The sequence below is a fragment of the Typopeltis vanoorti genome, chromosome 18, assembly GCF_054136105.1.
Source record: "Typopeltis vanoorti isolate ZY-2024b chromosome 18, IOZ_Tvanoo_1.0, whole genome shotgun sequence".
Lineage (NCBI taxonomy): Eukaryota > Metazoa > Arthropoda > Arachnida > Uropygi > Thelyphonidae > Typopeltis > Typopeltis vanoorti.
In genome coordinates, this window is record NC_143566.1 from 47,324,203 (window position 1) to 47,339,462 (window position 15,260).

General features: G+C 32.3%; 1 protein-coding gene across 1 annotated transcript in view; it reads right to left on the bottom strand.

Annotated features, from left to right (window-relative positions):
* Positions 1-379: 379 nt before the first annotated feature.
* LOC150096632 (uncharacterized) overlaps positions 380-15,260 on the bottom strand; it is a 100,436-nt gene continuing 85,555 nt past the window's right edge. The window contains exon 8 of the mRNA XM_090408597.1: positions 380-13,616. Within this exon, the coding sequence (XP_090264723.1) occupies positions 13,561-13,616 (56 nt within the window). The 3' untranslated portion in view covers positions 380-13,560. The remainder of the gene's footprint in view (positions 13,617-15,260) is intronic.

Sequence of the window (15,260 nt, forward strand, 5' to 3'; positions counted from 1 at the left end):
ATGGTATATAACATACATGTTACTTATGGAATTAGCATTCTAGCAAACGTGAAATACTTTTTGTAACTAGACAAGATATTGGGGAGAAATAAATTTATTCCTTTTCTATCTGCCATAACTCTACTGTAATTTGGAATGCTTCTATAATCTGATTGTTATCTATGCATTGCCATTTATTCAAAAGCAATTTCAAATCCAGTTATCGAAGTATAACGAAGCCTGTGACAGAGAAAAAAAAATACCAGTTTCCATTTATTAGTTAATAACCAATTTCATTAGTTAATTCCCAATTGCACAATGAATGGTATTCTCACACTATGAACAAAAACATTAAACTTTTCTCTGCTGAGAAAAAAAATAAGTCAGCAAGTAGAGTGACTGGCTGGCTTCTGTACTTTTATTTAAATTTAAAAAAATAACAATAGAAACATACAAAACTTTAGGCTATTTGCTTTCAATGACTAAAATTGTAACATATAAATTATGTTTTACTGAAAATCTTGCTAATTATTTTCATGCACTACTAAATATTCTGTATCACCTCCATCATCCTTTCAAAATTTAGGCAGTATAGGTTATTTTTTGAAAGGGGGTAGATACATAAGGCAACATCTGTCACACATATCTGATCTCTCTCCCTCTTTTTTCTTTCTTTTTGAAATGATTTGAACACATGGCCATATCTAGTGGAATTTTTCTTTTTTGGTGCAGAAAGAACCAGCATTGGAAAGTCAGTCTGAGGGGTGATTTATTTACATCCTATTTTAGTGGTTGCTCTTAGCATATTTCAAGTGTGCGAGATTTAGAACTGTAAGATGCAGTAGGTGAAAACAGAACTTTCAGTACCACTAAAAAGCCCTTATGCAAATATTCTTAGAAGTACTCATCATGGCTGACCCATAAACTGCTTATGTTATTCTTACTGTATTCTATTAGGAATTGGGGACTTCATTATTGACTGACTGGTCTCTCTTTTCTGATGATTTCATGCAATTTTCATGACTTATGGTCAGCATGCACACTTCCCACTATTTTTACTTTCCCTGGGAAGACAGTGACCATGTGATTCATTATCTAAAAGATATCTTTTGGTATATGCATGCAAAAGTACAAATATTTTCCTTCAGATAGCAGATGAACATAGAGACGTCCTCCTTCAGTTAACTGAATTATATTCATAATAGATATCACCATGTGCTCAAAAAATTCAAATCTGTTCAACAGCTCTTTTGGCAAAACTTCTTTAAATGAAAAAGCATGCACTTGAGAATAACTGAACTTAATAAGGATGCCATTTTAAACTGCTTGAGATAACATTGCTAAGCTTGACTCAACAGTACAACTTAAATCTTAATTATGCACAACTCAGTACATAATTTGGACTTAAGAATCAGTACAGAAGCAGAAAGGTAGTTATCTGATTCTTCATTTCTGCTTTCATACCGATTCTTGACATAGGTATCTCCTGAGGGATTCACATGGGATGTTATAAAATTATGCTAAGAAAAGTGACAGGTTGGATGTGAGAAAGCTATAAGAGAATATTGTTTACAATTTGCAAAACTTATCCACTAAATGCAGTATTGCAATCAGGCAAAACATTTGAATGTGATATGATATAAAAAAACATTAATGCTTCCAACATTCATCTCAATCATAGAGACATCTTCAAGGACAATATGAAACCACACACAAACTAAGTGAAACACTTAGTTTGGACAAAAGATAGATTAGTCCTAACCAGGTGGGAGCACCCTCCATGGGCACATGTTGGTGACCTAGGATGTAAATTGGAATCTAAAAGTATGTGTTATTTGGAAGTTTTATGTAACCTATTTTGTTTAGGTTATGCTGATTTCTGAGGACAGCTACAGACTAAAAACAAACAGTCTATTTCTTCTACGTTTGCTGCAGTGGAGCATGATGGTTTACTTCCCATTGATTCTATGAGTTGTAGCTAGAGCATGGTCTACAAGGTATGGTTTACCATAATCATGATGGCAGATGTAATTTTTATGTTCTTCTAAGCAGATGGTAGCTGATCTTTTGTCTGTCCATAGTAGGCCAACTTGCAGGAACAAGGAACTCTATATACACTAGGAACTAAGAGAGGAAGTTGGTCCTTAGTAGAGCAGATAAGGATAACTAGTTTCAAACTGGACTTGACACATTTCTTTAAAATTCTGGCTATTTTTTTCTTATGTACCTCAGATGTAGGGGATGGTGATGGCATTACTAAAATCCTTCTGAGGAGAAGGTTGTGGATTGAGGGATGGGGAGTAACTTATTTATTTTGGATTCTTTGTGAACTATAACCATTAAAGAAGGGTATGGTGTATATGGAGTTCTACTGCAAGAGAGGTTATAGGCACTATTGGTTAGCGTTTTTATGATAAAATATTACTGAGAGGTTGGAATGATGGGAAACTTTATGAATGCATCTCTCAGAGATCAGCATAACCTGAACAAAATATGGTTCCATAAACACTTATACTTTGAGATTCTAATTTACATCCTAGGCTACCAACATGTGCTCACAGAGGATGTCCCCACCTAGTTAGCACTAATCTTTTGTCCACATGTTTCACTTAGTTTGTGTTACCTTTGTGTATGTTACAAGTTCCATATTGTATTGCCTAAAGATGTCTCTGTGGGCGAGACAAAATACTGGAAGAATTAAATATTTAAAATCCTTTCATAGTGGTTTTATTCTATTAAGTCTAAAACATGAGATTAAAAAAAAAAAAAACATTTGAAGAAGATTATAAAGAAGCTGGATCTAACTTGCATAGACACTAATTTTTTGTATTAAATCATTACATATTTTTCAAAACAAAGGTTCACCGAAAGCAGGTAGCTTTCAGTAAACCTTTATGTATTCATAATTACACTAAGTATGTGTGGGGGGGTGGGAAGAAGGGAGAGTCCCATTTATACAGCAAGTAATAATAATCCAAAATTGTACTCTTCTTAAGATTTACACAATTCATTATTGATTAATTCAAATTTTTCTGCTATGTGGCAAGCAAGAGGAAAAATAAGTATGACAGGTTGATACTGTTGATAATTATGGTAGAAGAGTAACCATAGCAAATGATATAGTGGAATTATTTAACAAACACTTCATCAGTGCATATTGTAGTGGTGTGAATGATGCTGTGCAACATGCAGAAGGGAGGCAAAAATTAGGAGAATTAAAAATGAAAGAATCAGAGGTGTATCAAGTGTTGCCTTGGGTTAGATGTTAATAAGGCTGTGGGAATGGATGACATATCACCATGTATTTTTAAAGAATGTGCAAAAGAGTTAGCCATGCCCTTGTATTGGTTATTGAAAGTCTTGCAGTAGGGAAGGTTTGTAAGGAGTAGGAAAAAAAAGGCAAAATAATACCTCTCCACAAGCATGATTTGAGAACAGAAGTTTCCAATTATAGACTGGTTTGTATATCTGCAGTTGTGATCAACGTACTGGTTAGAAATAGAATACAGGATTGGGTTGATTAACGTAGAATTTTCTATGATGGTCAGCATGGGTTTGCGAAGTGCAGATCCTATGATTATGTTTTTATGATAAAGTGATAAATGTGTTGGATAAGGGAGAATCATATAGTGTTATTCTTGGCATTTGCAAAAGCATTTGATGGATTACCACTTGATGAGTTGATGTACAAGCTGAAGAGAATAGGAATAGATAGTATATCGATTAGATGGATTGGAGATTGGCTCTCTGAACAATACTAGCAAGTTATGTATGATGGAGCCATTCAGAAACAGTGGCATGCCTCAGGATTCTGTTCTTGGACCCTAACTGTTTAACTTATTTGTTAATAATATTTCATGTGGACTGACTGGGATCTTCAAATGTTTGCTGTTAATGCAAAGTTAGATAGAATTATCAGTAGTGCTGATTAATTCTCTACAGGAAGATTTGAATAGACTTTGAAGACTTGGATAAATGAATGGGGTTGCAGTTTAAATATTAATAAATGCAAGGTATACACTTTGGGATACAGAAATATAAGGCTACATACTGTATTGGTGGAACTGTACTTCAGGAAGTGGATGAGATTCGGGATCTTGGAATGATGGTAGACAGTGGACTGAAGTTCCAAGGGCAAATTGCATGTGTTGCAAACTGCACATTGTATTGCTGCTACAATAAAAAGTACATTGGCATGTAGGGATAAGGTGGTGGTGGTGTCCTCTATATAAGGCATTGGTCTGACCACATATGGACTATTGTGCTCAGATTTGGTCATTTAGTTTTCATTGTGATGTGGAAACAATAGAGGGGGTCCAAAGACAAATAACCAAAGTGATATATATATATATATATATATTAGGATAACCAAGCAATTTTATATGCTTGGTTATTTTAGCTCCTAATCCCAAGTATGCAAACAATTAAGTTTGCGCCTGAAACAAAGTTCAAGTCTAAAGATGGTACAACACCAGGGCAGCTCATTGTAAAGGTGGTTAAAGCTTTGATCACTATTCTTAGTATTTTCCCATAATGTAAAGCACATCTCACTAGAAGATGTATACTGCAATGCATTATGGGTGGGGTCACTACCCAGACCGGTTTCTAAAATTTATTCCCATATATATATATATATATATATATCGGACTCTGGAGCGTAGGTTATGAAGAACATTTGAGAGAATGTGGATTGTAAAGGTTGGTGGATAGGAGGAAAAGAGAAGATATGATTGAATCCCTTAACTAACTTGAAGGTCTCTATCAGATTAATACAGAAGAAATTATAAAAAGAGTGAATGTTAAGATGGGAAGAGTGAGAAGTCATCCCTGGAAGTTGTATAAAGATGTGAAGAAGGGTGTGAGGAGTAGATTTTTTACATGAAGAGTTGTTAGTGAGCAAATGCATTGCCTGAGTGTGTTTTGAGTCCAGGTAGTGTAAATAACTTCAAAGCTCATTATGATAGACATGTTGCAGGTTGAGTGGGCCTCCCATGATGAGTCTGTTGACTCCATGGAGGTTACCAAATAATTATTATTGTTGTTGTTTTTCAATGTTATCATAGCAAAATGATGCCACAATGTAAACCGTTGTACTAGTGAGGCATAATTTTGCATTTCATTCTAAAGTATACATTACAACGCACATTTTATGAGAAGACATCATTCATAAGACAATTACATAGTAATTATCTTATTAATAATGAAACTTTTAAATCTCATTATGATAACAGGAATTTTCTGTCTTTTCCAAGTAAGGCTAAATAAAATGAGTAAATGGATAAAATTTTTCCACTTTCACAACAAACAAATTAATCTAAGAACATGATGACAGCTCATCCAAAAAATACTTAACTGCAGGTTTTGAGATTATCTAGATAATGGCAAAGTCCAATCAATGGGATAAATATTGAATGATGTTTATTTGTAGATGTTAGGAAATCTGTACTTGTAAATTGGATATCCTGAGAGAATGTAACCTCTTTTCCTTTGTTCTATTAATATGAAATAAACATGCAAAGTGATACACCTCAACTCCATTAAACTGCATTTCATATCAGAATTCTTAAAGGATCATTATCACAAATGTAACACTCAACGAAAGATGCTACATAACTTCTCTTATGTTTGCTATTCACTGGTCAAGAGGCCACTGAATAGCAAGCCTGATTTGCCAGCCTAGTTGGCTAAGTGGATATCAGACCTGCTCTCCAACAAGAAGAGGATTCAAATTCCACAGGCATGTTTGTGAATGTCTTTTAGGTGCTTCCTCAATGGAGGTCTAAAATAGCTTGAAGGAGTTTGTTTGGTCTCTAGAGAAGGGTTTCTGAATTATATGGGGAAAAAAATTAATAAGTTCAGTCCACCTACAGTACCAATATATTATAGGTGTGCAATCTTTTATGGACAGGAGTCAATATAAAGTGGGATAATGCTATCATTTACCAATGACAGGCTATGTTTGAACTTGCCATGGTTCTGAAATTTGTAAAACTCATTCTACATTTGGAAATTATTAGGGTAGTCCAAAATTACTAGATAGTATTTGAAGTTGATTTTTATTATTTGTGGGATATTTTGTGCTACCATGCTTGCTGAATGGCTGAAGTGGCATGAAAATCATGTTTGATTTCAAGGGTAAGGTTCCTAGCTTATCTAACTTGACTCCTCAAAAGTAGGTAGCAGTAAACTGTATATTTTCAACCTTTCTTGAGAGGTGTAGCAAGGGTTCAACAAAACTGATTTTGGTTGTCAATACTATACTCTGCCAATGTTCTGTACCAACAAAGCCGGTAAATGTTATCAGGCTTGAAAGTCATGAAGCCACTTTTGAATAATCCCATATAATACCATTAGAAGATCTAATCTATGAAAAAGTTGTTAAAATTAACTTTCCATCATTTTCTTGGAAGCTTTAATCTTCTTCCTATAATAATAATTATGAACAATATAATATATAGAAAAAATCATTCAAGTTATTGCTTATTAAGGTTAGAGAAATGTAGTGTTTCAACTAGCATACAAATGCACAACACAATAATCATCTAAATGCCAACATCACTATACTAGATAGTCATAAAAATGATTCCATTACAGTGTTATTAAATCTGTGCTTAACAACCAAGGCAAGGAGACTGGCAATATTACCTATGACAAGGTAGTTAATAACAAACATATAAAGTATGACATATCACATTTCTAACAATAACTACCATCACCTTTAATATATCACAGTTGTGGAAGACACTAAATATACTATGGTATATATACATTTATACCATACTACATAAACATGGATAAAGAGAGAGAGGAAGAGCTGGTTTGGTATTTTGTTTTTGGTATATATTTAGTAAACAACTATCATCATAAAACAACATATAATTAGCAAATACCCAAATTATAACATAGCTGTAAATATTTTTGGACAGATGCTTGCATTTCATTCTAAAGTATACATTATAATGCAAATTTTATGAGAAGACATCAATTCGTATTTAACTGAGACAATTACATGGTAATTATCTCTGTTATTAGACACACCTATTAAGATTAACTTTATCATACTGATACTCAGGACTGTTTCTATACACACACACATAGAGTCGGGTCTCTTTTTTATATGGTAGATACGTCCACAGAAAACTGCATATAAAAAATTGCACAAAAAAGATCTAACTTACGTTGAAAAATTAGAGATACATTCCATAATTTTCTAAAACCACATAAAACCGAAGCAATGAATTAAAATAAACCTAAAATCGCATAAAAAAGTTTATAAAAAATTCAGGAAAATAAGAATGTCTAAGTTTGTTTTAAAGCTTTATTCATTTAATTTTATTGAAAAGTAACATTTTTTTTTACATTTTTCATCAGAATTATCGTTACTATTAGACAATATTCAGCAATGTTTGCGAACTGGTGCGAAATCACTTTCATCACCAGAAGAGATAGTCAGCGCATCAGATCTGTATGGTAAAGGCAATGGTTCTTCACAAACAGAATTAACTTCACCCTCGTTCTGTGCTGATTTTTTTTCTTCTGACAATGTAATCAGCGATTAAACTTTGGTATGATGATTTTACTAATGTTTTTATACAGCTTGTGATATCCAGACATACAGTTCTTCAGCTCACATTGGAATTTAAAGGCTTGTTCAGAATTTGTGTAATTAACAAGAAAATGATTTTCCAATTTATTGCACAGTTCAAGACCTTCTCAAATTGTATTTGCAGTGAGGGGGGGGCAGGTTTTTCTTCCACTTCACTATCATTTTCTGGATCTTCAAATATCTAAAGTTAATATCCAATATCAATATCCAATAATATCATTGTCACGTAAAGCATCATCCACAAGCAATTTGTCTACGTCATTCTGGCTAAATGTATCAAAACCTTCTCCACCAATTTCATGTGCCAAAGTAATGATTTCAGCTAATAATGTAGATGTTTGAATGGTTGCACTATTTGCAATGCATCCAGGCCAAGCTGCTTTCCAGCAGGCATTTAAAGTTTGTGGTCTTATTTCAGCGATAGCAGATGCAACATGATTTAAGCAGTCCAAAATAGAAAATTTTTTTCTAACGTCAGTTACTGTTAATGATTCATTTTCTAGTTTATCCAATATAAATTGAAAAGTGTGCTTAATGTAATATTTTTTAAAAGTAGCAATTGATGCCTTGATCTAATGGACTGAATAATGTTTGTTGTATTGGGTGGAAAAAACACTACCTGCACAGTTGGATGTTCTAAATGCGGATCACTTGGTGCATTGTCAATAATTAATAAAACTTTAAAATCGAGAGATTTTTGCTTTGTATATGTTTCCACTTCTGGTGTAAAGCAATGATTGAACCATTCGGTAAATATAGTTGTTACCCAGGCCTTTGTATTAGCCATCTAATGTACCGGCAGCTGTTTTAGATCTTTGCCTTTTAGAGCACATGGTCTTAGAGATCGCTGTATTAGGAGGGATTTCAACATTCGATCCCTTGATGCATTGCTACAAAGCAACTTACTCGATCTTTATTTGCTTTAAACCCACTTGCTTTTTTCTCAGACTTTGCAATGCAAGTTCGACTAGGCATTTTCTTCCAAAACAATCCTTTTTCTTCAGAGTTAAACACTTGATCGGGATAATATCCACCATCTTCAATATTGGCTAACTCCTCTTGAAACTTTTTGGCTGCTTCTTCGTCTTCTGCTACAACCTCACCTGTAATCTTCACGTTATGAAGTAGTTCATTCCTCTTTAAAACCAGGTCAGCCATCCTTTGCTAGCCGAAAATTCTTTATCAGCCTGGGAAGTGGAAGTAGATGGCTCCAATTGCTTCATATGTTCATAAAACTGAAGAGCTTTTTGTTTAATTAAATAACCACTTATAGGAATTCTTCTTTGAGTTAATTCTTCAATCCAAATTGCTAGCACTCGTTCTGTTTTTTCTAATAAAGTATCTCTTGAGTACGATGATAATTTCGCACTTAGTTTTGTGCCAGAAATGACAGATTTTCTTATTGCAACTTCATTCTTTTTAATTGCTCCTATAGTAGATTCGCCTAAATTAAAATGTTTACCAATTGCCGTAGATCCCTCTCCTTTTGCTAACCAATCAAAAATTGCAATTTTCATTTCCAAAGAAATTGCTTTTCTTTGGTGCTTTTTTTTTTATTGGGCCAAATTAAATCCTTAAAATAAAAATTAGCAAAATTTAAACTCATGACAATGAAAAGACAAACACTTACTCGTATGCAAAATTAAACTTCATGGACAATCACTGCTTACACGTTACTCATGTTACGCCAGAATGTGCTGCAACACATTGTTCATTATGTCCAATGGTACATTAGTTTTGAAGTTATGCAGTGCCTAACTTCAAATCCGCATAAAAAACATATGCATAAAAAGAGACCCAAGTGTAAGTGTGTGTATTCAGTAAATACTCAAAATAAAAGAGGATATCTTTGTACAATGGTTATCATATAACAAAAGGAAAAAAAAAAGTTCAGTAGGGTACTATCTAAACCCTCTAAGGAAAATAACAGATTCTCAGTTCCTTACACATGAACAAATAGCCAAACTAGTAGAACATAGAAAATATAAACATCATTCAGACCTGTTAAAAATTTCTTCCATTTCTTAAGATCAGATCATTTTTTTTACCCTCAGGCAGCACATAGAATATCTTTTTCTTCATTACTCCATCCCTTAGAAAAAAGTAGCACCAATAAAATCTGTCCTCAAGAATAACTGCATTACTTCTATTCCTAAAAATATTTAACCAGGTTGGGCACATCATGGCATTAATACTTCATTCATCTTATATAGCATCATCCAGTCATTACTTTTATTTTGTATAAATGGCTTCCTGATGACCATATTATATTTATTCTTTGTAACCATGTTGCTCTTGTGATGATCCGATTTCACATCAGTGTAAGCTTTGAAAGCATTATCATTAAAAATACAATAATTTATGGATTATTCTGCATGCTTAGGATTTGGGTAAACTTTATAAGATAAAGTTACCAGTTAATCAGGACTAACACTACAACATAAAATATACTACTCTAATCTACCAAAGGCAGAAATTTTCTAATGCATTTAACAAATGTTATGGATCCATTACTTTCCCAATTACTGTTGAATACAATATAACTGACAAAACCTTCAATTAAAGTTACAAGTTTAAAAAAAAAGTAGTGATCTTTGACAATATAACTGTGAATATAATACATTTACAGATGCCTTGGTTATAAATAGACACTAACTTGCTTATTAGATTATATTAATATCATTATTAAGGTACGGGAGGGAGATTCAAATTAATTTTCAGCATTCAGCCTCTAACAGAAAGAAGGGAGAAGAAATAAGATTAAAAATAACATGAGCATTAATATTACATTTGAAAATCTTTTTAAAAAATTTATTTTTTTACAGGATCTTCAAATGGAGTAAGTTTTGATTATACAACCTCCATTTTAAAAAATAATAAGGTTTTAATATTTTTTTGTTTTTAAACTGATATGCTCCTATCAGAGGATGCCATATACTACACAGTAATCGACATTACCAGTGCATGATATGTTTAAGTTCATACTTCACATTTTGTGAATCAATAAAACTACTTCTAATGAAATGTAAAAATAGAATAAAAGTTAATTTTGGAAAATTTATGGTCAATACCACACACACACATACACACAAAATGACAACATTAACATTTTACAACTGCTTATAATTCCTGTGAAAAGGAAGTGCCATTGAAAAATATCTACTTTATTAACTTGTTTTTTTATATAGACAAACTATTTGTTTTAATGCATTATTTTATTACATAAACTTATCTATTTGTTCTAGTTGATAAACTTTAAAAGGTATGTTTAGATTTTATTCATGTTTTTATTTGCAATCATTACTGTTTTTGTTTTTCATGCATTTCTTTTTAAGGCCATTTATCAGAGCTCTGTGTTGAAGTTCTCAACATTCAGTAATCAGAGAAGCCTCTGTTTGTATTCCTTGCAGGAACTTCTCAGAAATGGTCATGTATGAAGATCTTGGCCAAAAAGTGAATGAATACAATTAGTGTACTTTTATTCTAAAGATAAAGGAAGTCATTCTAAAAAAAAAAATCTGCTGTAATAAGTAAGAAACAGGAGCAACTGACAAATATATTTTTAACCTCCACATATAGTCATTAAAGGAAACAATCTGATCATCATGCCATAAAGCTAGCCTGATTCATAACTAAATTATGTAGTTAATGAAACATGTAATTGAGAAATGATCATATTAAAAAAAAAAAAATTGATCATTTAACATCTAGACCATGAAGAGCACAGTATCTACAAAACAAAGTTCTGTTATAATTAGAATGTCTATTAGTTATATTTTTGGATGATGTTCTTATACTAGACCAGTGTTTCTCAAACTTCAGATATCCATGTGACCAGTGTTTCTCAAACTTCAGATATCCATGTACCCCTTCCTACATTTTCATTATTCCCTTATCAAAATAATAATAATAATAAATAAATAAAATAATTATATTTCATTGTAAATGTCTACAGTCATACCCTGAAGTTATGTGGTAGGTAGAACCTACAAAAAAAGTGCGCAAGTCAAATTCATGTAACTCGGGGTATAATTTTGCATGTAATTTATATATACAAACATACAAAATATTAGTTAATTGGGACCTAAGGTTTATAAAAACGCCTATATTTTTTTTTAAGAAATATAATCATAATTGTAGTTTTTCGTACATAAAAAAAAAGAAAGTTATTTCTATGTCGATCGTTTCATAAAATCTAATAGATTCGTCTGATGGCATAATGTCTTTTTCTTGTCATGCAAAATTTCTTCATAGCAAGCCAATGATTTTTTTATTCCTTGTCTTGTGGCTACAATTTGTTCCCTGTTAGAATCTATGTCCTCCAAAATCTGTAAACCTTTCTTTTATGACTGTTCTTACTGTGGATTCGTGTAGACCGAACTTCTTTGCTAGCTCACAAATTTTCATTCTGCCTTCAAAATCCATAATAATGTTGAGTTTTGTTTCCAAAGTCAATGTTTTGCTTTTCTTGCTAGCTATATCAGAATCAGACTTGCTTCTTTTGGACGACATTATTATTTTTTATGTGATAAAATTTTTATCAAGAACATAACATTAAATAATCACAAGGTGTGTAGACTATAAAAATCATGTATGAATGGAGAACGTGCAAAACACGTCAGTGCTTGTTCATAGTATGTGCGACACTGCCGAATGCAGCCGGCACCAGAAACATACGACTAGTGGTGAAGCGGAACGGGAATACGTACATATAAGAAACCGTGTAACTTAACTCCGGATTCACGTAAGTCAGGGTATGTCTGTATCTTATTTGAATTCAGATGTACATGTAAACAAAAAAATATGCTTTATTTTTAATAAAACAAAATTGATTCATATAATTACTTTTTTTTTTATCAGTTGCTATTGTATGCTCCTCGCATTGTTGCAGGTTTGCAATGTACCTTCATATATGAAGCTGAATGAAGATTCACAAGTGATCGCTCACAAATTTTTGCAAACTATGTAGCAGTTATCACAATTTTTTCTATGCAAATAATGTATATGCAATCCAAAAACATTTACACTAGCTTAATTCTATTATTGCTCTACAATAAAAATGTTCTAAATATCAATTATTAGTCTAACAATTCGGGCTCAATTTTGACAGCACAATTATAAAAAAGAGGACACGTTATTCCATTTTAACATTCTGATTTTGAGAGGATGTGCTATATTATTTAAAAAATTAGGGTACTGTCTAGTTTCCAAACAATCTGAAAATCCAAATAAAAAATTCTGAGATGGGGGAAGGGGGGGGGAACAAACAAGCAACATATTTAGTATTCATTTAAAAAAAAAAAAAACTATTTGCTACCGTTTTATCTTCCCTTCTGTGTGAGATTTGATGTACAAGAATAGCTTACTTTTCAATTTAAATTATATCAAAATTATGAAAAATTTTTACATAACAGTACACATCTAACACATAAATATTTCACTATTTATAAAAGGATTTTATGCAGTGTAACAAATATTAACATATGTATACATCCCTGCTTTACGAATATTAAATGCACTTTGTATTAGGATAAAAAAAGTGCTTATAGCTCATTTCTGACAAAAATATACATACCCATTTAACTTATTTAAAATGTTCTAATAATTTAAGATTTTATGTCAAAATATACATTTACCATATTTACAAGTTGACAATTTATAAAACCATCACTATAAAAATAAAGCACATATTGTGTAAAAGATATACCTATTTTTGGTATACATATCTCTTCAAAAATAGATATATACAGCTTTAAGAACGATGTGAATTTCACTGATTAAATAATACAATTATTATTCTGAAATCATGAAAAATGTTTTGTATATGGCAAAATTTTTTTTTTTATTAATATTCTCTTCCTCTCTCTCTCTCTTTCTCTCGCACACACAACACACATCTTGCAGTAGTTCTGTTCAACATTTTATACCTTATAATTAATTACACCTTCCTTATATAGCATACATGATATGAAATATTATCGATCTTCTTTGTACATTCTTTGTATGTTTTCCTTTAGAAGTTCAACATGCTCTGAAATTAAAAACAAGAAAATTATTAAAATAAATGTTTATTTTCACTCATATAAAAAGTGCTTCTAACTAGTATTTCCCCTACCCATGAACACATTTTATTAGTCATTCTGTGACTGATTCAAATAAGTCAGCTTGAGTTGAACAATCCAAATAGCTATGCTCCCTTTGATAGGAAGCCATTGCATAAATTCTTTGATATTTTTATTTCCTATTCATGAATTTTTTTTTTATTGTCATATAATAAAACAAAGAAATCAAAACAGTTCTTTGCATTTCCTGTTACATTCATTTCAGAGAAGCAAGAATGATTGCCCATATAATGAATGATTGAGAGTGAAGTAGAAGCCATTACAATAAATAATATCAGGAAAAAACTTACATAAAAAGTTTGAAATGAAAACTCTGACAAAGTTCATGCTGTAAGTTACCAAAACAACATCTGACAGAGTATATTTGGAAGAGCACAGTGAGAATGTCAAGTGTTGAATGGATGGGGGAAAGGTTATCTGTTATTCTGGTGGGTAGGTGGGTGATTTGTGATAGGTTGCAGATAGCAAATATTTTGACATTTCTTCCAGTATTATCAGTGGAAATGAAAACACAAAAAAGCCAACTGGAACTGTGTTCATTTTGAATAAATTGATGAATGAGCTCAGCATGAAGGTATTCATTTATTCAGAAACAATGTGGCTAACAAGATATCAGAGGACCTCACATGTATCAAGAAAATACTCCATACTGCCTGCAGCACTGATACTTGCTCCACAGATGTAGGCTCTGGTTGCTATATTTGCTATATCCTGGCCTAGTTATCAGCATAGAATAACTGTAATCAGGCCTAAGTCCAGGCAATGTTTATCTACTTCTTTTCAGAAGATTTATAAATTTTGAGTACTTCCTTTCAGTTTGTAGTACTGCATTTCACATTCAATTTCAACATAACTTGCTTACAAAAGGACACTATGGAAGCAGAAACATGCTGCACTTCTATGTTCTGAAATAATATTATTGAGGCACTATCTCAAAGTTATGTGCTGAATTACAGTTAATTCCTTAAGAAAATATCTAACAAAGACATAATATATGGATGAAATCTTGTTTTATTTAGATTTCCAGTAACTTTATGTATGACACTACATGATTCATTCAAAAATATTTATTAAATGTATGTATTAGGTTAAGATTTTAATGAAGTATATTTAATTATAATTGGTCATCTTCCCCTCCCCCAGGAAGAAATATATTATTATTGTTACTATTATTCTGACACCTCCGGGAGTCCAAGAACTCATCGGGGGAGGGCACCTACTCTACAACTCTGTCTCCAACTAACCGCAACTACACCAACGGCATCTACCGCTGACCACCACTAGTATTTCCACAGACAATCACAAACATCCATGCCTATACCGGGATTCAAACCCACAGCCTTTTGGCTGGAGAGCAGATATGCTAACCACTCAGCCAACCAGGCTGGCAACTAGTTACAAAAACAAAGTATATGATAAACTAGTTACACAAGCAAAGTTGCTAGAAAACCTGTATCCAAGGTTGCAACTTACATTTGAAGAAGCATGGACACCAACTTCAATACAGTAAAGAAAACTGTAACATTCAGATAATATACCTGAACAACCAGAAA